At 47.4% G+C, this 26,283-nt stretch overlaps 1 protein-coding gene across 32 annotated transcripts in view; it reads left to right on the top strand.

Annotated features, from left to right (window-relative positions):
* Positions 1 to 26,283, top strand: part of MEGF11 (multiple EGF like domains 11) — a 375,762-nt gene that overhangs the window by 175,444 nt on the left and 174,035 nt on the right. For all 32 annotated transcript variants that reach the window (XR_004666566.3, XR_004666558.3, XR_004666559.3 and 29 more), the window contains one exon: positions 1,305 to 1,397. Coding sequence is in view for 23 of the 32 variants with exons in the window: in XM_034938970.3 (XP_034794861.2) it covers positions 1,305 to 1,397 (93 nt within the window). In the remaining 9 variants the exon portion in view is untranslated. The remainder of the gene's footprint in view (positions 1 to 1,304; positions 1,398 to 26,283) is intronic.

Below are 26,283 nucleotides of genomic sequence, written 5' to 3'. Positions count from 1 at the left end.
GGACCCAGGTGCTAGGGATCTCCAGACACACCACAACCCAGGCTTGCAGTGGACAGGCTGACTCCAGACCACTGACCAGTGGGGCATGTGAAATGGCTCTTCTGGGGTCTACCTTGCCTGTGGCCTGGGCAAAGCTAAGGCAGCAGCTTCGGGGTCAGTTTCTGTGCTTAGGAGGGGCCAGAGGACCACACCAGCCATAAAATGAGCCTTGTTGTTTAACCCAACAGCATCTTCCCAGTGGGCATTTAGGCCAGGCAGTGGGTGGGAGGCCATCAAAGGGGGACCATCTGCTCCCCTAGCCCAGGCCAGTACTGGGCAGAGAGAAGTCTCTTGCTTTCGGGAAAAACAAAACAAAACAAAAAACCATCTATATCTGGTCTAAGGAATTGACAGGGTTGATGGTAACTGCTGATTCCCTGAGCTTTCAGACTTGGTGGAGGTGGCACATGGGGGCTTTCTGTAATCCTTCACTGATGGCTTAGATGGTGGGGCAGATCTTTCAGGAGCAAAAGATGACCTTGAGGAAATGTAGATTCTGTCAAAGAAAGAGAAAAATAATTTCCCTTCCTCAAACTGCTGTCAATAAGCCTCGGCACCAGAGTGGTTGAGGGAAACTGCCTGCCGCTGTAACCTCCCACCTCAGGAGGCTGCAGCATTCAACTGCGTGATAAGAAATTGCCAGGCACTTTCTAATTACAATTATCATCATCGTGGATGTCTCTCTTAATTACTTTCTTATAATTAGCTGTTGCTTTTTTCCTCTGCATGTGTGTACTTTGCAGATTTGCTGACATTTGAGAGCCCCAAAATGGGGACATTTGGGGAGGAGGGCAGAAAGGTGGGGGGAAAAGTGAGAAGGGACCTTCTTTTCAGGCAGGCTGATACATTTTGGGGCCTTTTCAGAAGGATACTAGGGAAAGCAGAAGATACAAGGGACAGATCATTTCCTAAGCAGATGGGGAAAGAGAGCAGGGGTGTGGATTTAGGAGCTGAGGTTTGCGGCGGTCTCTGTTGTTGAACGTTGCAGGAAATGTTCTCGAAAAGCCAACGAAGTTACCGCTTCTCCAGCTTGGGTTTCATTTTAAGAAATGAGCTGGGATGAAATGTACTCTTGTAGGATCCATTCTGGAGTTAATTAAATAACCCAGGTCAGGTGTAGCTTGATTTTCCCCCCAAGCCAGTCATGCGTTCTAAGCATCCCTGGGCACCAGGGAGTTGTGACAAAATGGATTATGCTCCTTGACCAGATGGTTGGTTTTCACTGTTTGTTCTGGTTCTTCCTCTCTCTCCCCATGTCCCCTCAGCCCTGTGTACAGAGGAGTGTGTGCACGGCCGCTGCGTTTCCCCGGACACCTGCCACTGCGAGCCTGGCTGGGGAGGGCCCGACTGCTCCAGCGGTGAGTCTGGGGTTTGGGGGTCAGGAGGCCCCCTGGCTCTGACTTGGTAGGGGAGTGGGTTGTGGTGTGTGCGTGCTACATTTTTGTGTTGTGCTGGGGCGACTTGGGGTGGGCTACCTGAGCCTGTGTGAACATCAGGGAGGAGGTATACCTGCAGTTAAAACATGGTGGCACTTGAGGGATGGTGATTTATGGGGGCCTGTGAGGGCATTGTGTGTTGTATGTGTAGGGAATTGTGGGATCATCTGGACAACTCTGACTTTTGATGGAACACCTCTAGATATGGTCTTTGATGGTTGATGTGAAATTGACACAGTGCCCAGGAGTACACACTGAGGAGGTCGCCGTCGTCTAGCCCTGGTTCCCAGGTTCACTGGTCCAAAAGTTCAGTTTTGTGGGTGCCCACAGAGGCTCAGGGGAAGTGATTTGTGAGACTGGTGGACATTTGGGATGTCTCTGTGTCCCCAAAATTAGAACAGGACACTCACAGGGGCAGGTCCTTGTGTTCCTACATTTTTGTGGGTGGATGGTTCACCTTCTCCAGGGAAGCCTTCCTACTAAGCCTGGGGTGAGGTGGATGCTCTCCAGGCTGGCCCAGTGACCCACAGTGGCATGGTGCATTGTCTCTACTGTGGGGCTGGCCACCAAGAGGCAGCTGTTCAGGGAATTCTCTGCCAAGAACCCAGATGAAGATGAATCCTCCTTCCCCTCTGGTTTATTGCCCCCAAATATTTGCAGATGACTTAGCACATTATGCAGTCAAGGGTTGGTTAATATCATGGTCTTGTTTGATTTTCAAAGAGGACTTGACTAAGGTTGAAGCCCAAATTTCCTCCTGCTTTGAGTTGGAGTAGAGTCTCTTTATGGTGACCTGAGTGGATAACATAGCCAAGCGGCTCCACTAGGGATCTAAGCCTGATTATTCGCCCATCTTGGGGAGCCACCTCCATGTTCCCCATCCCATACCTGACTACCATAGTCATGAAAACTTAGGAGAATGTTGGGTCCATGTTGGCCCAGTGTAGTGCTGTTGTCCTTTTCCCCTCTCTCTGCTGCAGTGGAAACATCTAGTTATGTTTTTTTGTTTGTTTTCCCAAAGGCCTTGACTGGAGCCTGTCTGTCTATGCAGTGCATGAGAATATTCTGGCCAAAGCCAGTATGTGGCTCTGTTTTGAGCCTGGGTGATTATCATGGCTCAGGGAGTCCATGATCTGTTTGAGGTATCCAAGAAACCCCCTCATGTGTTAGGACCTCCAGTGACCACAGTGGCCTCCTCCTTCCACTTGTCCTACTGCTTTGAGTGAGCCATGACTGGGAAACAGGGCCAGACAATGAAAGGTAAACTGAGGCACAGGAGAGCTAAATAAAGGAAGATGTCCAACCAGTCTTTCTGTGGACTTGAGCTGCAAAACACACTGGGTAAAATGTCTGGGCTTCCCCCGCCCTTATCTGTGTTTTGTTTTGCGTAACTTGGCTTACAAGGAATCTTTGAGGAAGGAATATCTGACTTGGATTAGGTCAGCCTTGCTGGGATGAGTCTGCCTGCTGCTGCTGGATTATAATGCTGAAGGCAGCCTATTGGAGGTTGAAATACAGCCTGGGTCCCCCGGGGCCCTGAGTATATAGAAACCACCAGTGAGTGCAACTGTGTTTAGTGCTCGCTCTGTGCTCGGGTCTGTGCTGGGCCGTGGGGAGGGCCCTGGAGGGTTTTTTAGACATGGTCTGTGTCTTTTCAGGGTTTCTGGCCTAATGAAAGAGATGGAACAAAGGTGGCATTTGATGAACAGGACTAGGCAGTTTAGAGTATGACTTGCCCCCAGAGTGAATTTACCAAGCAAGCAGGGAAACAGACTTGTTACTTTACAGCACAGAACTAGGCTGTCTGATTTAACTCCTCCCATTCAGTCACCAGACTTGGTGCTAAGCAACCCAAAAGCTCTTTCCTCTCAATTAAATCCACCCTCATGGGTTGAAGAGCCATGACTTTTGGATCTACTCAAAGGCATGTGCTATTGAACCCATGGGAAGTTCTAAAAGGGGTTCCAACCCTGTTCGAGGGACAGCAGCATTGAATTAAAGCAATTCATAGATTCTCACCTTCAGTGTCATTCAGAGCACTGAATGTTTAGATGCTCTGCTAAGAGCTTTCCAACCTTTGCTTGAATACCTCCACTGACAAGGAGCTCACTACCTCTTTCGGAAGCCCATTCTCATTGTTGGAAAGTTTTCCCTTCTCTGCAGTGGAAATCTACCTTTTAGCTTCTACTGATTGGTTCTTGCTCATAATAAAGTCCAGGGCAGGGTGATGGATGACCATGATGCTCCTTGTCCCTGGAATTTCTTCCAAGGACCTCATTGGATAAGACCACAGTCTGTGTGTATAGAAATGATCATCTCGGAGCAGTTGATAATAGCCATTGAGGCTGCACAGAAGAAACCAGAGACCCTCCAATGGGTCAGGTATTAGAAGATAGTGATCATTTTCTTCCCCAAGTGTTTCTTCTCCAAGCTCCCTTGCTTCTCACCTGATGTCATCGGGACTACCTTTCCCATCTGGTTTCTCTCCGTTGGCCGTGGCCTTTATTCCTCTTAAATGCTCACTCCTAGATCTGGCCACACAACTGCAAGCTTGGTGTGACCAGTATGGAAAAATGATAGTGGAGATAGCTACTATATATTGAATTTTACTATGCACTGAGTGCTTTATTTACTTATCTACTTGTTTAATTTTCACAACAAACTTATAGTATGGGAATTGTTATTTATCCCCATTTTACAAAGGAGCAAGTTGAAGCAGAGAGAGGTTAAAGAACTTCCAGCAGACACAGTCGATGATAAGTCTGGGACTATCACCCAAGCAAAAACCTATGTCCTGAACCTGAACTCTTAATTATTTATACAATTGTAACTTATAACTCTACCTCCATCTGGATGCTCAACCTCTGTTAATATAGTCCAAGGTTGAAATTGATCTGTCATGAGAAAACATGGTTGTTCATAGGGAAAAGTGAGCTCTGCTTAAAAGATGTGGCCCTGAGATATTGCTGTGGAGATAGAGGAGTCGGCCATGGGACGCAAATTGTTACCAGCTTTCCTCAAGTAATTTGAGCCTGCTTGCTACATGCTATTTGGGGGTCTATCTGCCAGTGTGCTCTCTGCAGTGCCTTAGGGTCTTTGTGGGCCCAAATCTGTGGAGACAAGTATCTTGGTCCCTCTTCAGTGTGGTCTCTGGAGATCACTGAGTGGGGTCTATATGTGTGACACCCTTTCAGAGAAGCTTTGGTTTTGTTTAATTGAAAGCATCATTCTTGTTTGTTTTTTTCTCTCTGGTTCTTAAGTTATACCTGTTCATGTTAAAAAGAAAAATCAAACTGTAGCAAAAGTTAGACAAAAAAGGTTAACTCTCCACCCCAGAGATAACCACTGCTGGCATTTGGGTGCTTATCCTTCCTGCCATTCCTCTATACATTTGCACATTGGGCTAGATCTGGATATAACTTTTATTATTTAGATCAAATATATGAGGTAGTCTATAACTTGCTGTTTAAATTTAACTTTATGTCATGCACTCATTTTCTTGTTAATAAATGTGAATCTCCTCTAGATTTGTAATGGCCTTACAGAATTTCATTCTATGGATTACCACATGCATTTAACTAGTCCCTTGTTGATGGACATTGAGGTTGTTTCTGATTCTTCACCGTCATAGGCCCACCATCCTTTTTCCAAGATCCGTGGGGCCTGTTGGCTTCAGAATTTAGAATTTTTCAGAGTTTAGAAATCATATGGTGAGTATGTTGTGTGTGACATATGCCCCCATGGGGGTCTGGGCAGCACCCTGGGTGAAACAGTGATATTTCTGAAGTGACATATGACTGATCACATCTAGTGACATAAAGGCAATATATAACCTCAAATCGGTTTCATGCAGATTTTGCCTCTAAATGGATTTTGGTGCTGAATTTTTTAAAACATGTTTTGGACTTTTTAGGGATTTTTGGATTGTGGCCCTGTGTAAAAATGCTGCAGTGATTCTTCTTATGCGTATGTCTTTGCCCACTTGTCCCAATTTCTTCTTAGGATAAATTCCTGGAAGTGGCAGGGAGGGTTTTGAAGATCCATCATCCAACTCCCTGCCCCTACCCTGCCCTGCCCTGCCTTTTGTGGCTGCCAATGGATTTATGACTTTGACAGCAGTGAAGGGGATAAATGTAGTACCGGGGTCGGGTGGGGACTTCTCATTCTTTTACTGACTTATAAGCCCCTGGCTGAAATTTTTTAAGGCCTGGACTAATTTCTTTCTGCTCCATAAAGGAAGAGAGATGATGCTGATTTGCCTGGAGGGCTGACACACCAACTATCGGATAATTCTGGGCTGTTAGACGGACCACTATGGGGAAATGGAGTGGCTGCATGCCTGGTCATAAACCTCCATCCCATATAATAATGAAGAGTAAAAGAATGAAATGTCAGTTTATACTGAATAAAGACGACAGACTGACTCTTATTAAATTGCACTAATCTCACAAGTGGAGATAAAAAGGAAGAAAGTTTTCCTATATTGAATATCTAGCTTTTTAAAGTAATTAGGAATATGAAAGCACTGACAATGATTGAGATAGAAACATTATTCATAACTTTTATTTCCGCACTGGGCAATGATCCAGTATACTTCATTTATGAGATTTCAGCTGTACGGAGAAGGACGTGAGCCAATTCCTAAATTAAATATGCCCTGTTAACTTTTATAAATGATGCCCAAGAATTAACTTGGAAATTTAAGCTTTCATTGTATGATTTAATTATTGTATTTCCTGGGTCCCATTTCTCTGCCTCCCGTCCCAGGGTGCTTTGCATTTTGGGTTCCAGGCTACAGAATGGCATTTTGGTTTTGGGCCTGAGCCTGCCCTCCAGAAGGCCTGCGGTAGAGATGAGGGAGAAGGCTGCTCCTCCGTTTCCCATTATTTTCCACATTATCATGTATTCCACCAAACTGGTCTTATCCACGCACTTAGGACAAAGTGCAGGATAAGTCAAAGCCCGGTACACACTGTCCTGCTGTTTTGCAGAATTGCTCCCCTACTCCCCAGACGCTGGGCACAAGGCAGGACTACAGAGAGGCCTGAGTGATGAAGGCAGCTGGAACCAAGCTGGCCCATCACCAGCTGTAGCTTCTGCCAAGTCCAGCGTGTTCTTATCTTGAATGGTGTGTGGGACCCCAGGCCGACTTGGCTTTAAGCTATCTGCAGATTAAAATAGAATGTTAAGCAGCTCAGAAATATGCCTACGCTCCTAAACTAGCTCGGGACCCTTAAGGTCAGTGCTTCTCAAACTAAGTGTTGGCTACAAATTCTTTCTTTAAAAAGTCCTGGTAAAAGATACATAGCATAAAATTACTCATTTTAACACTTTTAAATGTGCAATTTGGTAACATTAGTACATTCACATTGTTGTGCAAACATCACCATCATCCATCTTCAGAACTTTTTCATCTTCCCCAACTGAAACTCTGTCCTCACTGAACACTAACTCCCCACTGCCCCCTTCCCTGGCCCTTGGCAACCAACAATCTGCTTTCTGTCTCTATGAATTTGACTACTCTGTGCTTCATATAATTGGAATCATACAGTATTTGTCCCTTTCTGACTGGCTTATTTCACTTAGCATAATGTCCTCAAGGTTCATCTGTGCCATAGCATGTGTCGGAATTTCCTTTTTTTTTTTTTTTTGAGAATGAAGTCTTGCTCTGTCGCCCAGGCTGGGGTGCAGTGGTGCAATCTCGGTTCACTGCACCCTCCGCCTCCCAGGTTCAAGTGATTCTCCTGCTTCAGCCTTCTGAGTAGTAGCTGGGATTGCAGGTGCATGCCACCATGCCCAGCTAATTTTTCTATTTTTAGTAGAGACGGGGTTTCACCATGTTGGCCAAGCTGACCTTGAACTCCTGACCTGAAGGGATCCACTCAGCCTCCCAAAGTGCTGGGATTACAGGCGTGAGCCATTGCGCCTAGCCCCCTCATTTGGTTATGTCCTTTCCTGGTTTTGGTATTAGGGTGATGCTGGCTTTAGAATGAATTAGGAAGAGTTCCTTCTTTATCTTGTGGAACAGTGTCAAAAGGATTGGTACCAATTCTTCTTTGAGTGTCTAGTAGAATTCAGCTGTGACTCTGTCTGCTCCTGGACTTTTTTTTGTTGGTAATTTTTAAATTATCATTTCAATGTCACTGCTTGTTATTTGTCTGTTCGGGGTATCTAATTCTTCCTGATTTAAACTGGAAGGGTTGTAATTTTCCAGGAATTTATCTGTCGCTTCTAGGTTTTGCAGTTTATGTGCATAAAGGTGGGTTCATAGTAGCCTTCAATATTCTTTTGTATTTCTGTGGCGTCAGTTGTAATATCTCCTGTTGCGTTTCTTTGTGAGGTTATTTGGATTTTCTCTCTTCTTTTCTTGGTTAATCTGGCTAGTGGTCTATCAATTTTATTTATCTTTTCAAAGAACCAGCTTTTTGTTTCATTTATTGTTTGTATTGTTGTTGTTGTTGCCTCAATTTCATTTAGTTATGCTCTGATCTTGGCTATTTCCTTTCTTCTGCTGGTTTTGGATTTGGTTTGTTCTTATTTCTCTAGTTCCTTGAGGTGTGACCTTAGGTTATCTATTTGTGTTCTTTCAGACTTTTTGATGAAGGCTTTTAGGGCTATGAACTTTCCTCTTAGCACCGCCTTTGCTGTATCCCAGAGGTTTTGATAGGTTGTGTCATTATTGTCATTCGAAGAATTTTTTAATTTCCATCTTGATTTCATTTTTGACCCAATGCTCATTCAGGAGCAGGTTATTTAATGTCCATGTATTTACATGGTTTTGAAGGTTCCTTTTGGAGTTGATTTCCAGTTTTATTCCACTGTGGTCTGAGAGAGTGCTTGATGTAATTTCAATTTTCTTAAATTAATTGAGGCTCATTTTATGGCCTATCATATGGTCTCTCTTGGAGAAAGTTCCATGTGCTGTTGAATAGAATGTGTATTCTGTGGTCGTTGGATGAAATGTTCTGTATATACCTGTTAAGTCCATTTGTTCTGGGAAGTAGTTTAAATCCATGGTTTTTTTGTTGACTTTCTGTCTTGATGACCTGTCTAGTGCTGTCAGTGGAGTATTGAAGTCCCCCACTATTATTGTGTTGCCGTCTATCTCATTTCTTATGTCTATTAGTAATTGTTTTATAAATTTGGGAGCTCCAGTGTTAGGTGCATATATGTTTAGGATTGTGATATTTTCCTGTTGGACAAGGCCTTTTACCATTGTATAATATCCCTCTTTGTCTCTCTTAACTGCTGTTGCTTTAAAGTTTGTTTTGTGTAATATAAGAATGGCTACCCCTGCTTGCTTTTGGTGTCCAGTTGCATGAAATGCCTTTTCCCACCCCTTTAAGTTTATGTGAGTCCTTAGGTGTTAGATGAGTCTCCTGAAGGCAACAGATGGTTGGTGAGTTCTTGTCCATTCTGCAGTTCTGTATTTTTTAAGTGGAGCATTTAGGCCAATTACATTCAATGTTAGTATTGAAATGTGAGGTACTGTTGCATTCATCCTGTTCTTTATTGCCTGTGTACTTTGATTTTGTTTTTGTTTTTGCTTTTTAACTTGTATTTTTGTTTTATAGGTCCTGTGTGATTTATACTTTAAAGAGATTCTGTTTTGATATGTTTCCAGGATTTGTTTTAAGATTTAGAGCTCCTTTTAGCAGTTCTTGTAGTGGTGGCTTGGTAATGGCGAATTCTCTCAGCATTTGTTTGTCTGAAAACGACCGTATCTTTCCTTCACATAAGATGCTTAGTTTTGCTGGATACAAAATTCTTGACTGATAATTGTTTTGTCTGAGGAGGCTGAAGATGGGTCCCCAATCCCTTCTAGCTTATAGGGTTTCTGCGGAGAAATCTGCCATTAATCTGATAGGTTTTCCTTTATAGGTTACCTGGTGCTTCTGTCTCACAGCCCTTAAGATTCTTTCCTTAGTCTTAACTTTGGAAAACCTGATGACAATTTGCCCAAGTGAAGATCTTTTTGTGATGAATTTCCCAGGTGTTCTTTGTGCTTCTTTTACTTGGATGTCTAGGTCTCTCACAAGGCCAGGGAAGTTTTTGTTGATAATTCCCCCAAATATATTTTCCAGGCTTTTAGAATTCTCTTCTTCCTCAGGAACACTGATTATTCTTAGGTTTGATCTTTTAATATAATCCCAGACTTCTTGGAGGCTTTGTTCATATTTTCTTTTTTTTTTTTTTTTTTTGTCTTTGTTGGATTGGGTTAATTCAAAGATCTTGTCTTCGAGCTCTGAATTTCTTTCTTCTACTTGTCCAATTCTGCTGAGACTTTCCAGAGCATTTTGCATTTCTAAAAGTGTGCTCAAAGTTTCCTGAATTTTTTATTGTGTTTTCTTTCTTTATTTCCTTGACTATTTCTCCCTTCACTTCTTGTATCATTTTTTGGATTTCCTTGCATTGGGCTTCACCTTTCTCTGGTCCCTCCCTGATTAGCTTAATAACCTCCTGAATTCTTTTTCAGGTAAATCAGGGATTTCTTCTTGGTTTGGATCCATTGCTGGTGAACTAGTGTGATTTTTTGGGGGCGTTGAAGAGCCTTATTTTGTCATATTACCAGGGTTGGTTTTCTGGTTCCTTCTCATTTGGGTAGGCTCTGTCAGAGGGAAGGTCTAGGGCTGAAGGCTGTTGTTCAGATTCTTTTGTCCCATGGGGTGTTCCCTTGATGTAGTACTCTCCCTCTTTTCCTATGGATGTGGCTTCCTGTAAGCCAAATTGCAGTGACTGTTGTCTCTCATCTGGGTCTAGCTACCCGGTAAGTCTACCCACCTCCGGGTTGGTACTGGGGGTTGTCTGCACAGAGTCCTGTGATGTAAACTGTCTATGGTCTCTCAGCCGTGGATACCAGTGCCTGTTCTGGTGGAGGTGGCAGAGGGTGCAGTGGACTCCATGAGGGTCCTTAGCTTTGGTGGTTTAATGCTCTTTTTTTGTGCTGGTTGGCCTCTTGCCAGGAGGTGGCGCTTTCCAGAAAGCATCAGCTATAGTAATGTGGAGAGGGACCGGTAGTGGGTGGGGCTGTAGAACTCCCAAAATTATATGCCCTTTGTCTTCTGCTACCAGGATGGATAGGGAAGGACCATCAGCTGGGGGTGGGCACAGGCATGTCTGAGCTCAGACTCTTCTTGGGCAGATCTCGCTGCGGCTACTGTGGGGGATGGGGGCGAGGTTCCCAGGTTAATGGAGTTGTGTACCTAGGAGGATTATGGCTGCCTCTGCTGAGTTGTGCAGGTTGTCAGGGAAGTGGGGGAAAGCCAGCAGTCAGAGGCCTCACCCAGCTCCCATGCAAATCAAAGGGCCAGCCTTACTCCCACCGTGCTGCACCCCGTCCCCCCTTCCCCCGCCACCCACCTTCCCGCAACAGCCTGGAGTCTGTTTCCAGGTGTAGGGCAAAATGGGCTTGAAAACTTGCCCAAGGCTATCTGCCTTCCAGCTGCAAAAGAAATGGGCTTTAGTTCTTCCCTTGCTTGTGAGGTCTCCACACCAGATTCGTGCCCTCCCCCAAGTTATGGCCAAGAGGCTTCTCGCCCCGTTCAAGTTGTTACAAACTTCTGCTAGAGAATTCCTTCTCTCTGTGGAGTTTTACCTCCTGCTCCTCTGGCCACCCTCCTGATGGATCCCTGTGGTGCCAGGCAGGAATGGGCTGTCTGGGGACCCCTAAGCCTTTCTGCTGCTTCCTCTACCCCTGTATTTTACTCGGCTCTCTAACTTGATTCAGCTCCTGGTAAAGTCAGAAACTTCTCCCACAAACAGACTTCAGCCTCTCCAGTGCGGGGGTGTGTTCGGGAGAGGAGGGTCTCCCTTTCCCACTTCCACACTTGGGGCACTCACAGTATTTGGGGTGTCTCCTGGGTCCTGCAGGAGCAGTCTGCTTCCTTCAGAGGGTCTGTGGTTCCTCTCGGGATTGCTGGCTTGTTCTTGCAGTTGATCTGGAGCTAAAATTCACACTGCAAGCCGCCGCATTGTCCGGGGCTGCAATCTAGTCCTGCCTCCCATCTGCCATGATCCCCTAACCCTTTGCCCATTTTTTTAATCAGATTGTTTTGTGTTGAGTTATAGGCGTTCTTTATATATTCTGGATATTAACCACTTATTAGATACCGTCATGCACCACATAATGATGTTTGTGTTGGTGACTGACCGCATATACGATGGTAGTCAAACCTAGATGGTGTAGCCTAGGTGTGTGGTAGGCTATACCATCTAGGTTTGTGCAAGTACACTCTATGATGTTTGCACAACAACAAAGTCACCTACCGGTGCATTTCTCAGAGCATATCCCTATGGTTAAGCAACACGTGACCATATGTGATTTGCAGATATTTTCTCCTATTCTCTGAGTTCCCTTTTTACTCTGTTGATAGTGTCATTTTTAAAAATTATTTTTATTTTTTAGAGATAAGAACTCACTTTGTCACCCGACTGGAGGGCAGTGGCACAATCATAGCTCACTTCAGCCTTGATCTCCCAGGCTCAAGCAATCCTGTGGCTTCAGGCTCCTGAGTAGCTGGGACTACAGGCATGTGTCGCCGTGCTGGGCTAACTTTTTAAATTTTTTTCATAAATACAGGATCTCACTATGTTGCCCAGGCTGTTCTCAAACTCCTGGCCTCAAGCAGTGCTCCCACCTCAGCCTATTGATCATGTCTTTTGATATATAAAAGTTTTTTTTTTTATGAAGTCCAATTTAACTATTTTTTCTTTCATTGCCTGTGCTTTTAGTGTAATATGCAAGAAATCATTGCCAAATTCAATGTCATGACGCTTTACCCCTGTGGTTTCTTCTGAGTTTTGTAGGTATGCTCCTACATTTAGGTCTTTGATCCATTTTGAGTGAATTTTTTATAAAGGTTCCATTTCATTTTTTTGCATGAGCATATCCAGTTTCCCCAATACTATTTATTGAAAAGACTTTTGCTAGAGACTCTTGAAGCTACAAAGTTTAAATTTTTTACCACGTAAATGGCACATTAGTTACCTGATAGTTTAAACATTTCCTTAAGTTGAAACAAATACAGATTTATAATAGAATGAAATGTACAATTGGCATTTATTGAAAAACCAAAAAGATGATCTCGACCTTCATACCAGAAATGATTGTGCTCCTGGGGAGGCCTGGTGGTATAGCCCCAAAACCTATGACTACAGGTCAGGCCAGCACTGGGATTGGGGATTTCCAGGGATGTCAACCCAACCAACTGCCTGATTTGGAAAGTACATCAGGGAGTGTCTCTGTCTCAGGCGCCCCTGGACACACTCTCATGAAAATGGCAACACCACAGCCTGGTAGCCCAGGACACAGGGGGCAAAGCAGAGGTATAGGATGGGGGCCTGGGTCCCTGCCCCTGGCCTGGGACAGGTGAGGGGTCCCAAAAGGAGATAGGCAGGGCCGGATGGGGGTGTGTGTGGCCCACCACATGTGTCAGCTGGGAAGGGCCACTGCCAAAACTTTAGGGCTCCTCCCAGCAAGGGAGTAAGGAGAATGAATGTGAGAGGTGGAGGGAGGTGGGAAGAAAGAAGCATGATGAGGGGCCACGATTTGGAGGAGGAAGGTGATGGTGATTTGTGCTCCCGCTGTGTGCAAATGCTTCACGTAAACAGTCCCTCCGCACCGCCCTTTTTTTTTTTTTTTTTTTTTTTTGAGACAGAGTCTTGCTCCATCTTGCTGGAATACAGAATACAGTGGCACGATCTTGGCTCACTGCAACCTCTGCCTCCTGGGTTCAAGCAGTTCTTCTTCAGCCTCCCCAGTAGCTGGGACTACAGGTACACACCACCACACCTGGCTAATTTATATATATAATTTTTTTTTTTTTTTTTTTAGTAGAGATGGGGTTTTACCCTGTTGGCCAGGCTGGTCTCGAACTCCTCACCTCGGGTGATCTGCCCCTGCTAGGCCTCCCAAGTGTTGCAATTACAGGCGTGAGCCACCACGCCTGGCCAACTGTCCCATTTCATCTGCCCAGCAGCCTGGGGAGGACGTATGTGTTATTCTATTCACAAACGAAGAAATCAAAGCTCAGGGAGGTGGAGTCACTTCTGATATTCACCCAACTATCAAGCAGCAGATCTGGGATCAGAACCCAGAACTTGTGTTCTTCCCTAAGTTCCATGCTGCCCCTGAAGGGGTGGGAGTTGCCTTAGCTAGTTCAGGCTGCTGTAACAAGACTGGATGGCTTCCACGGAAAAGAGTTTCTCACAGTTCTGGAGGCTCGGAGGTCCAAGACCAAGGTTCTGGCTGACTCTGTTTCTGGCGAGGGCCTGCCTTCTCATGGTGTCTTCCAGAGTGGAGAAGGGGGTTGTGTCCCTCATGTCTCTTCTTTAGATCAGTGCCCTCTAAGGGGACTGATTACCTCCCACAGACTCGACACAGGTCCCACCTCCACACAGCACTACATTGGGGATTAGGGTTTCAACATGAATTTAGGGGGGACTTGAACATTCAGTTCATAGCAGAAGTCCTGTGCCTTAACATACAGGAAAGCTGGCTTTGTTCCAGGTCTTCCCTGGGGGACCCTGGTCCTTTCCTTTCTGTGGGCCTCAGTTTTCTCATCTTTAAAGTGGGAACGGCTAGGCGCAGTTGCTCATACCTGTAATCCCAGCACTTTGGAAGGCTGAGGCAGGTGGATCACTTGAGGTCAGGAGTTCGAGACCAGCCTGGCCAACATGGTGAAACCCCGTCTCTACTAAAAATACAGAAATTAGCTGGGCATGGTGGCGGGCACCTGTAATCCCAGCTACTTGGGAGGCTAAGGCAGGAGAATTGCTTGAACCCGGGAGGCGGAGGTTGCAGTGAGCCGAGATCGTGCCACTGCACTCCAGCCTGGATGACAGAGTGAGACTCTATCTCAAGAAAGAAAAAAGAAAGTGGGAAGGTAAGCAGGGCTATTTCCACTGTGACAGCTCATGATGTTTTATTTCTAAGGAGTCAAAGTCCAGGACTGGCTCACCTAATCCGAGGCCCTGGTGACCTCCCCGCTGCCCCCTGATGGAGGATGTCTCCCCTTCCTTCCACCCCGCTCATGGCCACCCTGATTCTCTCTTCATTCCCAGACCTGGAGAGGATGGGGAGGTAGGGAGGCGGGGCATGAGGGGGATGGGGCGGCCTTGTGATCACATCCTCGCCCCCTCCAGGTGGGAGCTCCTGCTGAGCCCTATGCTGCCAGGTATAGCTCATGCGTGCAGTGGGTGTGCAGAGGGTGCTGTGCCAGCTGGGAGGCCTCAGCTCTCTCTCGAGTTGTTTTTTCACTGCATCGAGCCGGCTGTCAAGGTTAAAGCAACTTCAGATGAATCACCACAAAGCAATTACACTCACTGTTCCTCGCGTGCAGCTCTGCCAAGCCCGCGGCCCCTCGCAGACCCGCCTGGGCCACCTTCTGCCGGCATCTGGTGTGCCTGTGGGCCTCCCTGGGACGGTGGGCTCTGTGTTAGCCCCACACACTGGGGCGCAGTCACCGTGACGGGGACAGAAGGGAGCTGTGTACGTAGCAGCAAATGCTTTTTCAAGGTTTATGAGTAAGAGGAGCTGCTATTCACCCTGGAATTCTAATTTTGAACAAAAAGGAATTCAGTAGCCAGGACCACTGGCCTCATCGACTCAGTATTCTCCATCCTTGACTTCCCCTTAATGCACATTTACTGAGCGCTTCTCAAAGGCCAACAGTGCCCAGGGTTCAGGACCAAATGGGGGGCTCAGAGATGAGGAGAGCCTAGCCTCCATCTTCCAAGAACTTTGAGCAGAAGCCAGAACCACCAGCACAGAGAGGAGGGAGGAGGAGGAGGCAGGAGAGGAAAGGCTCTGCTTTTATGGGAGGGGGACCTGGATGGCGAGGCCATCGTGGGAGGGCAGTGGAAGGCAGGAGCCAGGTGTGTGCTGCGGTCCCCCTTTTAGAAAGAGAATCTGAGGCACAGAGAGGTTACATAATGGCCTGGGGTCCCGCATCTGGTGACTGTCAGGGCTGGGTCTGTCTGAGGCTTTCCACGAGGTCATGGGGTCAGAAGTGTGAGGACAGACTCAATTGTGAGGAGCCTGTGCTCAAGCCTGAAAGAGACCATGAGACAGGTAAGAGACTGCCCAGCCCCTGAGTCCTGGGGGGCTGTGGGCCGCAGGGGAGGAACAGCAAGAACCTGGGTCTGCCAGCCTTGATGTCCATCTCTCCGCCCTTGGCTGTCACATCCCCCAGCCTCTGTCTCCTTCTCTTTGAGATGTTCCAGCCTTGGTGACACTCTGGAAGCCAGCGGAGATGTGAGTCTCCTCTCTCCCATGCTCCGTTTCTTCCACAGTGCCTCCCAGGAAAAATGGGAAAGGAGAGGAAGCAGGTGCTGGGGAGCCCCGCCCTTGTGGGAGCCCAGACCTTTGTCAGGATGAGGATCAGGCTGGGAAGGGGCAGCCCATGGAGACCCCAGAACACCAGCCCAAAGGCAGCTGGTCCTTCCCACCCCATCTCTACCCTCCACCCACTCTTGTTCCTGTGATGCTGCTGCCAGGTAAACGCACCTGAGAGTGATCACCTAAGTGCACCCCAAGAATGACCCTGTATGGCAAATGCACCTGAATGTGTGTTCTGAGCTAGGGAATCTGAGAGTGGCCAACCTGGAGATTCGTTCCTTGTCTATGAGGAATATCTGAGCCGTCGGCCTGTCTGGTGGAACACTGGCTGTACAGGGGATTAAGCCCTGAGTTTTGGCGGAGGGGCTGGGGGGGGGTGTGAATGAAGGTTCCCAGGTGGAGGTTGTTAGGGTGCTGAGTGGAAATGCTATAGCAACTGCATGCCTTTTACAAGCAGTTGTGGTTCTTCTGCCCAGCCCGCCACTGCTGGGCTCTCCTCTGCATATAAGCCCCCAGTAAAACCCCATGTCTCTTTTGCTGTTTCTGGGTCTCTTCTTTGGCCTCTTGAACCTGGTGCCATCCCCACTAGAGTTGTTAGGGGTTCAGCACAACAGATGCCCACCAGGAAAGGAGGGGAGACCTTCTGAGGGTCCTCATCTGTCCCCCCAAGAAAATCCCAGACAAATCCTCATCTGTCCCCCCAAGAAAATTCACAGGCAGGAAGGCAGGCAGGCCATGGGGCAGGGGGCGGTGTGGGGCCACTGCTCTCCCCATTCTTGAGAAAGGGCAGTCTCCCAGAGTCTCACCCCTTCCCCACTGCCCACTGCCCCTCAGACCAGGGAAGATTTGGGGCCAGTCACATCTGAGCAGGAGGTGGGGGTGAGGCAGGGCCCTGGCACGTGTGGCTCCTCCTGAATTTTTGGACCTGAGAAAGCCAGAAACGGGATAGCCTGGTGTCTGCGAGTGAACTGTGTACTCGGGAGTGTTGTAAGTGGGGAGGGAGGTACATTCTGCCCAACTCAGTTCCTGCCATCTGCTCCCTGATAACAAAATTAATAAATAAATGACACACAGGGAGTCTCGAGAACTGGCAAGAGGCGGGCAGTGGAGATCCCACCTTGAATGTGACAAAAGCAGAATAGAGTGGCGGGAGCCCAGCTGGCGTTGTCGCACGTGCTGGCAACTGGGCGGATACCCCTCCCCAGCCCCACACAGGCGTGAAAAGGACCTGCACTTCCAGGGGCAGCCTGCAGGCAGGGTCTCCAGGAGGGGACTCACGAACTGCACCCACCTGCTTCCACCAGCCTGCAGGATGTCCCTAGAACTCTGAGGGGAAGGAGAGGGAGAAGGTGCATCTCATCCTGGGCAGAGAGGGGCCTGGTGATGGGGGAGCCCTGCCCCCAAGAAGGTCAGCGCCAGTCAGCCCCTGCCCACCTGCGGGCCACTGCAGACCTCCTTTCATCCTGACGCAGCCCCATAAGGTGGGGTTAGAGAGCCGAGGCCCTGGAAGTCCAGTCATCCTCCAAGGTCACTCGGCTACGGCAAGTGTGAGCTCTCCACTCAGGCGTGTTTCCGCCACGATGCAGGGCTGTGGAGGAGGTGGCACTTGAGGCTGACAGGGAAGGAGGCTGGGCTTTGCTCTTGCTTCAGCATCTCTCCTAACTCATCCAGTACTTCCTCTACACACTGTCCTAGAGAAAGTAGTTTATTATTCTCATCCCCATCTTTCAGAGGAGGAAATGGGCTCTGAGAGGTTCAGTACCTGGCCCAAGGGTACTCATAAGCAGCAGCAGCATGATTTGAACTCAGGCAGTCTGTCCCTGGAGACCACCCTTGAAACTCTGGTTGATGCCCTCTGCCTTCCCTCCCCAACCCCTCCCACACTTGGGAGGTGGGGAGGCTGCTGAAACACCAACTGGGCCACACCTGTGTCCCTGCTCTCTATCGCCTGCCGGGAAGTGCTCATCTCCTTGGCCCGGCCTTCCTGGCCCCTCTGGATGTGGCACCTGCCTGGCTTTCAGCCTCATCTCCCTCCCATCATTCCCACCCTTGCCCTCTTTCATCCACTGACCCATTGCTCTTTTGCTGCCAAAGCCCAGCACAGATGCCCCCCTGCTGTGAAGGTTCCCTGATTCCCAGGGGCCTCGACTCTGTACATGGCCATGCAGTCCTTGCCACCCTAGGCAGTTATGGTTTGATTGTGTTTGTCTCCCTCTCACCCATATCCCCTGAGGCCTCTTCATGCAGGACCCACGTCTTTCTTGTCTCTATGACCTGGAGCCCCTCATGCTGCCCGGCACATGGAAGGTACTAAGCAGTGTTACATGGAATCTGGTGGACTTGCTCTCCTGTTTTATCACGTCTTTCATTCCTTCTGGAGGTGGAGGTGGGACTAGGGAAGATTATGGGGCTCTGGGTTGGATGCTTGAGAGAATTCAAAGCCATATCACGTGATCTTCCAATGCTTCCCACCTATGGGGAGTAGGGGGCCAGACACGTGCCCCAAGAATTGCAATATGAGGCCAGGAGTCAAATTGGTCCTTCAGAGGAAGCAGAGATCATATCCAGTGGAGAGATCGGAAAGATGCTAAAAATATGGTAGAAGCAGAGCTCAAAGACAGATGAGATGTGAGGTTTTAGTCATCAGATATGGAAAGAGAGGGTGCTCCAGGCAGGCCCACCCACATAGCAAAGGTGCCAGTGCTGAGCAGGTCAGTGTGGTTGAAGCAGAGGCACCCAGAGGAGTGGGAGCCAGGCTGGACTGGTGGGCCAGGGCAGGTGGCATGGTGTTCTCACACCAATAGCCCAAGGGGCTCTGGCATTATTCTGTGGGCATGGGGAGCCCCTGAAGGCTTATTTTTCATCTACTCACTCTGCAGTGTTTCCTGGTGGGCAACCCTTTAACTCTTTCTTCTCCTAAGTAGCATGTGACCAGCTCTGGGCCTAGGTATGGGAAGAGAGAGGATGCTGAAGGCTTTGATCTGCCCTTGGAGCCCCGGCCAGTCCCTCTGGGTAGCTGGGCAATGCTCTACTTCCTCCATCCCTGACTGGAGGCTACTGAAGAACATACGGCGGGCTACCTTGGCATTGGAAGGAAACAGATTGGATGGGGGGAGATTGCTGTGATTAAGAGCTGGTGAATGGATCTGGGCAGAAGATGACCCACAGAGGCCAGGTTGGACATGTCCTGGCCTGACCTCCCTCTGCTTTTCCTGGTGCAGCCAGGGAGATATCCTGGTACAGCCTTACTGTCTCCTGACATCTCTGACTCTCAGCCTGCCTCTCAGGAGCAGCCATGCCCTCCACATCCAGTCCTCAGATGCTGGTGCTGCCCCAAAGCAGGCAGTCACTGTTCAATAGTGCCACAGCAACAGAGGCAGCGGCAGAACTGGAGACTCTGTCACCCTCTAATAAGGAAAGCCCATTCTGGCAGGCTGGGTAAATGGCCTCAAATTGAATAATTAATAAAGTTATAAAAATATGTCTACTATATGGCCAGAATAATTCAGCCCAATTAGATGCAGTTATTTCTCATAGTTATGCCACTTGGTATTTTTTTTTTTTTACAAAGATCTTTAGTAACATAACAGGGTTATCAAGTTTGGCTGCCTGCTTGAGAAGTTCTTTTGAGACCAATCCCTCTTCCAGATGAGGAACATCCATCCATCCATCCATCCATCCATCCATCCATCCTGTCTGTCAGTCCAACCATTCATCCCCTTGTCCAACTATGTATCAGTCCATCCATCTGTCCATCACTCTGTCCATTCATCCATCTATCTCTGTATTCTTCCATCCATCTGTCCATCTATGCATACATCCATCTGTTTATTCATTCATCCACTCATTCAGCAGACATTTCTTAAGCCCTTTCCATGTGCCAGACACTGTGCTAGGTTCTGGGCATATGGAGATGAATAAGATCCTGCCCTTGTCCCTGCCCTAAGGACCTCTCAGCCCAGGCAAGTGACCTTTGAGTTACAGAAGCTCTTGTTCCTCTTCCTCTTCAGAGGTCCTGCCAAATATCATTTTTGCCCTTCATCTCATTCCCTTTATTTCTTGGATACATACGCAGCTATTTGGACTTAAACATAGCCTTGAGCTAGGTAATGGGCTCCTTCCCAAGGTGGCTTAGCTCATTCTCTTATATTTGAGAGCTCAGGGATCTGCTTGCTTCGAAACACCCACTGTTCGGGGTCCCGAACTTTTCTCCGAGCCATCAGTGGCTGTGAGATCTGGCTTCACTCTGTCCCCTGTCTTCAATGTGATCTGGGGCAAGACATTTACTTTTTCTTGGCCCATCTTTAAAATATGAAGGATCACTGTGCTGCTGTAAGCTCACAGGAATGGTGAGAGTCGAGAGGCTTGGGGCCACCTGTTGGAGATCCCAGTCTGCTGTCTGGAACACTGGACATGAGTTGAATTCTGAGTTACATCAACTCATACTTTACAGGCATCCTGTAGGAAATCCTTCCATAAAGCCAGTGCTCTTTTTGCAATGAAAAGATCCTGCTTCTGATTTCTCTGCTGGACATTGGAACTTTTCTCATAGCATAGCAAAACCGTGTCATTAAGTCTCCATAGAGCCCTTGCTGTAAGCCCAGATCTGTGCTGGCCTAATCTGATAGAATTCTCTAGTGAGTATGTTACAGTCACCAAACATTTATTAGGGGCCCGATATATTCAGGGGATACAGAAAGACCTTGCTCTAGAGGGCCTCTTTAACATGGGTTCCCTTTTGCTTCATTGTGAATCAGGATGTCAGAGCTAGCAAAGGCCTTTTGACACCCTAAACAAAGTAAAATGGCAAGCTGTAGGTTGGGAGAAGATATTTGCAATACCTGCAATCTATAAGGATTAATATCCAGAATATATTTTTTAATCCTACAAATCAATAAGATGAAACCCAATTCAAACACTAGTGAAGAACATAAACATGTACTTAGCATGCATATTTTGACGGATAATAAGTGTATGGAAAGATGCTGACCTCACTAGGAATCAAAGATATGCAAATTAAAACTAAGATGCCTATGACCCCCAACAGATTGAGGAAAATCAATTCCTGATAATACCAAGTGTTAATAAGGACACAGGGAGATGGATACTCTCATATGATACTGGTGAGAGAGTGAATTGCCAGTACCATGTTAGGGAGCAGTTTGGTAACTTTAAATAAAGCTGGAGATAATACCAACCTCAGAATGCCATGCATCTCAAATCTTTTTCTACCACAACCTAGATTCATAAATTCATTTCATGTCATGTCCCAGCACATACGTTTTCACACGCCGATATTTTAAAATCTCTTCTATTTAACTTTTAAAAATGGTGATCATGGCCCATTATATTGATTTTATGACTCTCCTCTGGGTTACAACTGCAGTTTGAAAAACTCGGCTCCAGAGAGCCTCTCCAACAGGCACAAGCCTGCATTATTGTTCATAATGGTGAAAAGCTACAGGTCCCTCAAGAGGGAAGTGGATACATTGTAATATACTCATACAATGGAGTCTCCACAGCAGTTAAAATGAATGAACTAGCGCTATACCTGTCTACTTGGATGAATCTCAAATATATCATATTGAGTGAAAAAAGCAAGTTGCAGAGGGCTTCATACATACCATATGGTATCATTTATAGAAGTGTAAAAGCATGCAAAATAATGAATATGTTATTTATCGGTCCATTCATATGTAATAAAAATACAAATACAGACATAGAAAGGATCCACACCAAACCAAAGTCAGGCTCAGGTTACCCCTGGGGAAGGAGAAGATGGGCTAGGGAGGGATACCCAAGGAATTTCAACCGGGTAATGTTTTTCATCTAAAATGAAAACATCTGTAGCAACACTGGAGGATGTTAAGATCTGTTTGATGGATACACTATGGTTGTTTTAATTTTATTTAAACTTTACAGAATACATGAAACAGTCCATATGCAAAAGAAAAAGGCCTTTGACACCTCTTTGTCCACCTGTCCAGCACCCAAGCTCATGTGGGGGAAAACGTGTTGGCTTGTCCTAAACTCAGGTGTTCACTTAATGTAGTTCAACAAATATTTATTGAGCACCCACTATGGGTCTGACAATACCAGGTGTGAGGTGTGGGTTGGTCAGCAAGGAAGGGGAGATATTACCAGTGAAAATTTGGAGCTCAGCAAGGGAATAGGCTGCCCACCCAACTCTGCCATAAAAAGCAGGTAAACATTCATGCCACAAAGAGGAGCCCAAGTTCACCCTGTGTCTCCCTGGGGAACCAGGAAAGGCTCCTTGGAGGAGGTGAGGACCATGATGGGCATTGAAAAATGGATAGAGTGATCTGTTAGATCCTGGAAAGGAGATGGGAAAGAAGAGACGACGAAGCAACTCAGGACTGTACGCTGAAGCACTGCAGCTAAGATGGTGAAATGCTCCCTGGATGGCAGTGCCCAGGAGGAGATAAGATAAATGGAGTGAAGAGGTGGGTCTAATTCATCACAGAAGCTTAGGAGTGCTGGGTTCCCGGAAGTTGTGGGAGATGGGAGACAGCCTGCCCACAAGGAGGGGCACAGCCTCTCAGGGACAGCCACTTCCACCGCCCATCCTCAGCAAGGGCTCCAGCAGGGAAGAAGGGGGGTGTGATTCTGCTCAGATCCCAGACTTCTGATTTATTTGACCAGCTCCCAGTAAATTCCTCACACCAGAGGCCTCGCCACCTCACACCAGAGGCCTCGCCATTCATCTCAGGCTGGCGAGGCGGAGGTGGGGGTGCACTGCACAGGAAGTGTCTGTCTTAGATTGCTTGGGGACATGGCCACATGTCTTGCTGGGAGGCCAGCCCCTAAATCCTCCTCTGACTCATTCCCTTCCTAGTAAATCTGAATAGTTTAAAATAACTTCTTCTGACCTTGAGGCTGGTGCCAACTATCTGCCATCCATCAGCCCTGGCCGATTTCTTATTAAGGTTCTGCTGTTCCCTTGCAAAAGTTGCCACCTTAAATCAAAGGGCCCATAGGGCAAGGCAGAGACCGGGGCCTTGCAGACAGTGGGGCAACAGCAAGTCAGGAAGATGAGGTTCTAGTGCCACTGCTGGAGCGAGCCAGGCAACCTTCCTGGGCCTTGACACTACAGCTTGCATGAGGGCCTATGGATGATAGTTGTCCAAGCTCTGCAAAGCTAGAAAAGGCTGCCTAGGGAGAAGCTCAGAGGAGACCAGCTTCCCAAGGTTTTCCAAAAGCCAGCAGGGAGAAGGCTCAGGTAAAGTGGACTTGTAGCACTGATTACATTCATTCATTCGCTCACTCAGGAATACATGTCACTTATTTAATAAATCTGTATCAGTTGCCTACTGCGCACCTGTTTTAGATGCTGGGGATTCAGCAGTAAACAGGACAGAGAAGGTGCATGCTTTCATGGATATTACCCTTCAGTAACAGAAACACAATTAACAAGAATATAAATAAACCTGGTAATTTCAATTGGTGATAAATGCTAAGAAGAAAAGAAAAGGGCGTGACGGGTTAAAGTGTGTGAGGTGGGGTGGTCAGGGAAGGCCCTCATGGGAGCTCGTGGGAAGATTTGAGCCAAGACTTGAATGCAAGGAGGAGCCACCAGGCCAAAAACTAGGGGAGCTTTGTGTTTGTCAGCCCTCATTCTTGGTCTGTTTTTGACTCAGCAGAAGAAAATTTGTTTTACACTCAGGGGACAATTGCCAGGCTCTGCAGAGGATTTACAAATGGATGAGCATGTTCCTGCTCACACAATGCCTTCTATCTAGTGGGTGTGATCATGTGCCATGCAAGGAACTATAGGGCAGGGCGGCTGGGGATGCGAAGGCATCTTGCTGAAAGCTCAGAGAAGGCACAGGCCCCTTCCTGCCTGGATGAGCAGGGAAGAGCTCCTGGAGAGCAGAGCGCCGGAAGGGAGTCCTCTGGCAGGAGCTGTGGGCTCTGTGAGCAGTGCCTGGGTCCCAGTGGTGCTCATTTATTCCGTCAGATGCTGATGCTGGGTGGGCACGTTTGTCCTATTAATTACTGGAGTGAACGGAGTTGTTTCTTGGAGAAATGCAGATGACACATATTGCCCCATCAGCAAAAGAACTATGGGCAGGGAGGAATGCGGAGTTGGAACCAGCTTTCTTTTAATAATTGGCAGCAGATGAGTGGCATGGATTTTTTTCCTTATTGTTGCTGCTGCCAAAGGAAATCACTGAGGTTTCCCCTCTTTTGTGCACTGCATGTCTCCTGGCTCCAGGTCACAGCCCCAACTGGGAACCCGAGCCCTGGATGGTACAGATCATGAGAAATGACAGATCCCTGATACAGCTGCAGGGCCTTTCTGGGGAGAACACACGCCACACAGGCCGGTCTGCCATTGAAATGAGCGATTCTCTTTCATAAGTCAATACAATTTGCTTAGCAAATAAAGATTAGCAGGGCCACCTTCTCCACATTTGCTCTCAGCTCTAAACTTCTCTTGACATGGGTCACAGCCAAGGGTTGCAGAGAACAACCAAGAAATACAGTGGCTTCCCATGCACCTTGGAAGCTGATTGGCTGATGACCTCAGAGGCTGGCACGGCACCCCACGGTGGAGACTCTTGGAGGGCAGACTCCAGGCTAGGCACTGCAGAGACAATGTCAGCTCTTCCCCTCAAGGAACATAGAGTCTAGGAGAGAGAGACAGGCATAGTCATCAGGGCCTGAACAGGTAGGTGTTATCCTATACCTGTATATGGGGCAGGAGGTGAGGGCGGGGAGGGAGAGGACAGTTCTATAAGGTGGAGGACCTTGGATGGAGCTTTTATCTCCTTCTTTATGCCCATACAATGCTTGGCACAGAACAGGCGTGGAATAGAATGAAGAATATGGGACAACACAGTCTCTAAGTGCCACCAAGATATGCCACAGCTGAAATGAATCAGAGCCATCTTCTAGTTCTTGAGGGGTGGGGAGATTAATACATAGTTTTCTCCTCAATTCCATGTTTTTCCCTTTAATATGTTCCTATGAACTTTGGTTTCTACAACTGCTTGACTACACTAAAGTCTAGGGAAAGATATGAATACTATGAAGCACTTACTATGTGGTGGACTCTGGGCTGGGTGTTCACAGACATTGGCCTCACTTAATCCCCCCACTTCCTCAACAGCCTTGCAAGTTATTCCCATTCCACAGATGAGGAGACTGAGAGGTGATATAGTCAAGGCCTCCCCGCTGCTGCGGGGTGGGGAGGGAGATTAATTTGAAAGAGTATACCTGCGTAAGATGACGTTCACCTTAGCCCAGCATTACCTATCTAGCTCTGCAGATTTGGTAAATGGTGTTTTACAAAGATACCTCCCCCCCCCACCACCAGAGCCAGCCTCTTGTAGAATACAGGGTTACAGACCCTTCAACCAACAATTGTTGAATATCATTTTTGCTTGCTCATTGGTGATCCCGTAAGGCTTAATGCTTAATCCTTTCCTGCCATACTGGTCCTAGTTGTCACATGGACACCTGCCACCTAGCCAGGACAGGCTTGGGCAGTTGGCCTTTGGTTGGAGATATGTTAAAGTGGGGCAGGTAATGCCCAGGTCAGGTGTGCCTTGGAAATTTCCAGAGCCCACCTCTCTGGCTGCTCACTTCAAGCTCTGATTGAAGGGGCAGCTGAGCCTGACACAGTTTTCTCAGCTCCCAGACTGTTTCTAAAACTGACATCTCCGAAGATTAAAGCTGGGCTTCCCCAGTCCTCCTTGCCTGTGGGGCAACCTCAGGGCCAACCCTGTGGGTGAGCAGACTACCGCCCCAGAGCCCAGACAGAGTGACTTTCACTCCAGTCTTTTCCTGATTGTCCTCCCCAGACTGCTGAGGTCATTTCCTTTGGGCTGGAGAAAAGGGAAAGAGGAGCCTAGGCCACTCCCTAATTAAACCAGTTTACTTAGAGCGGTGGTCAGCAAGCTATGGTCCATGGGCCAAATCTATTCCATTGCCTGCTTTTATAAATAAAGTTTTATTGGAACACAGCCATCCCCATTCATTTCTGGATTGCCTGTGACTGCTTTCTCACTGTAACAGCAGAGTTGAGTAGTGGTGACAGGGACTGTCTTGCTCAAAAGACAGAAAATATTTATTATCTGGCCCTTTATAGAAAAACTTTGCCAATTTCTACTTTAGAACAGTAGCATTTTTCATCCCAGTGTTTTTCTATGGAAAATATTAAATGCCTTAAAGACAGGATGGCCAAACCTTTCCATCACCTAGGATGATACTATAATAATAGAAGCAGTAGCAGTCTGGGCTAAGTGCTGACTCTGTGGCAGTTAAGAGCACAGATTCTGGAGGCAGGATGGTCCTATCCCAGCATCACCGTGGTCCCGACTGTGGGACCTTGGGCAAGTAATATGACCTTCTTTACCTCAATCTCTCCTTTTATAAAATGGAGCTAACAGTACCTTCTTTACAGGGGTTCTGTCTGGGTTAGATAAGGTGTTACATGTAAAGCAC

The sequence above is a fragment of the Pan paniscus genome, chromosome 16, assembly GCF_029289425.2.
Source record: "Pan paniscus chromosome 16, NHGRI_mPanPan1-v2.0_pri, whole genome shotgun sequence".
NCBI lineage: Eukaryota > Metazoa > Chordata > Mammalia > Primates > Hominidae > Pan > Pan paniscus.
This window is presented reverse-complemented; position numbering and strand designations above follow the sequence as displayed.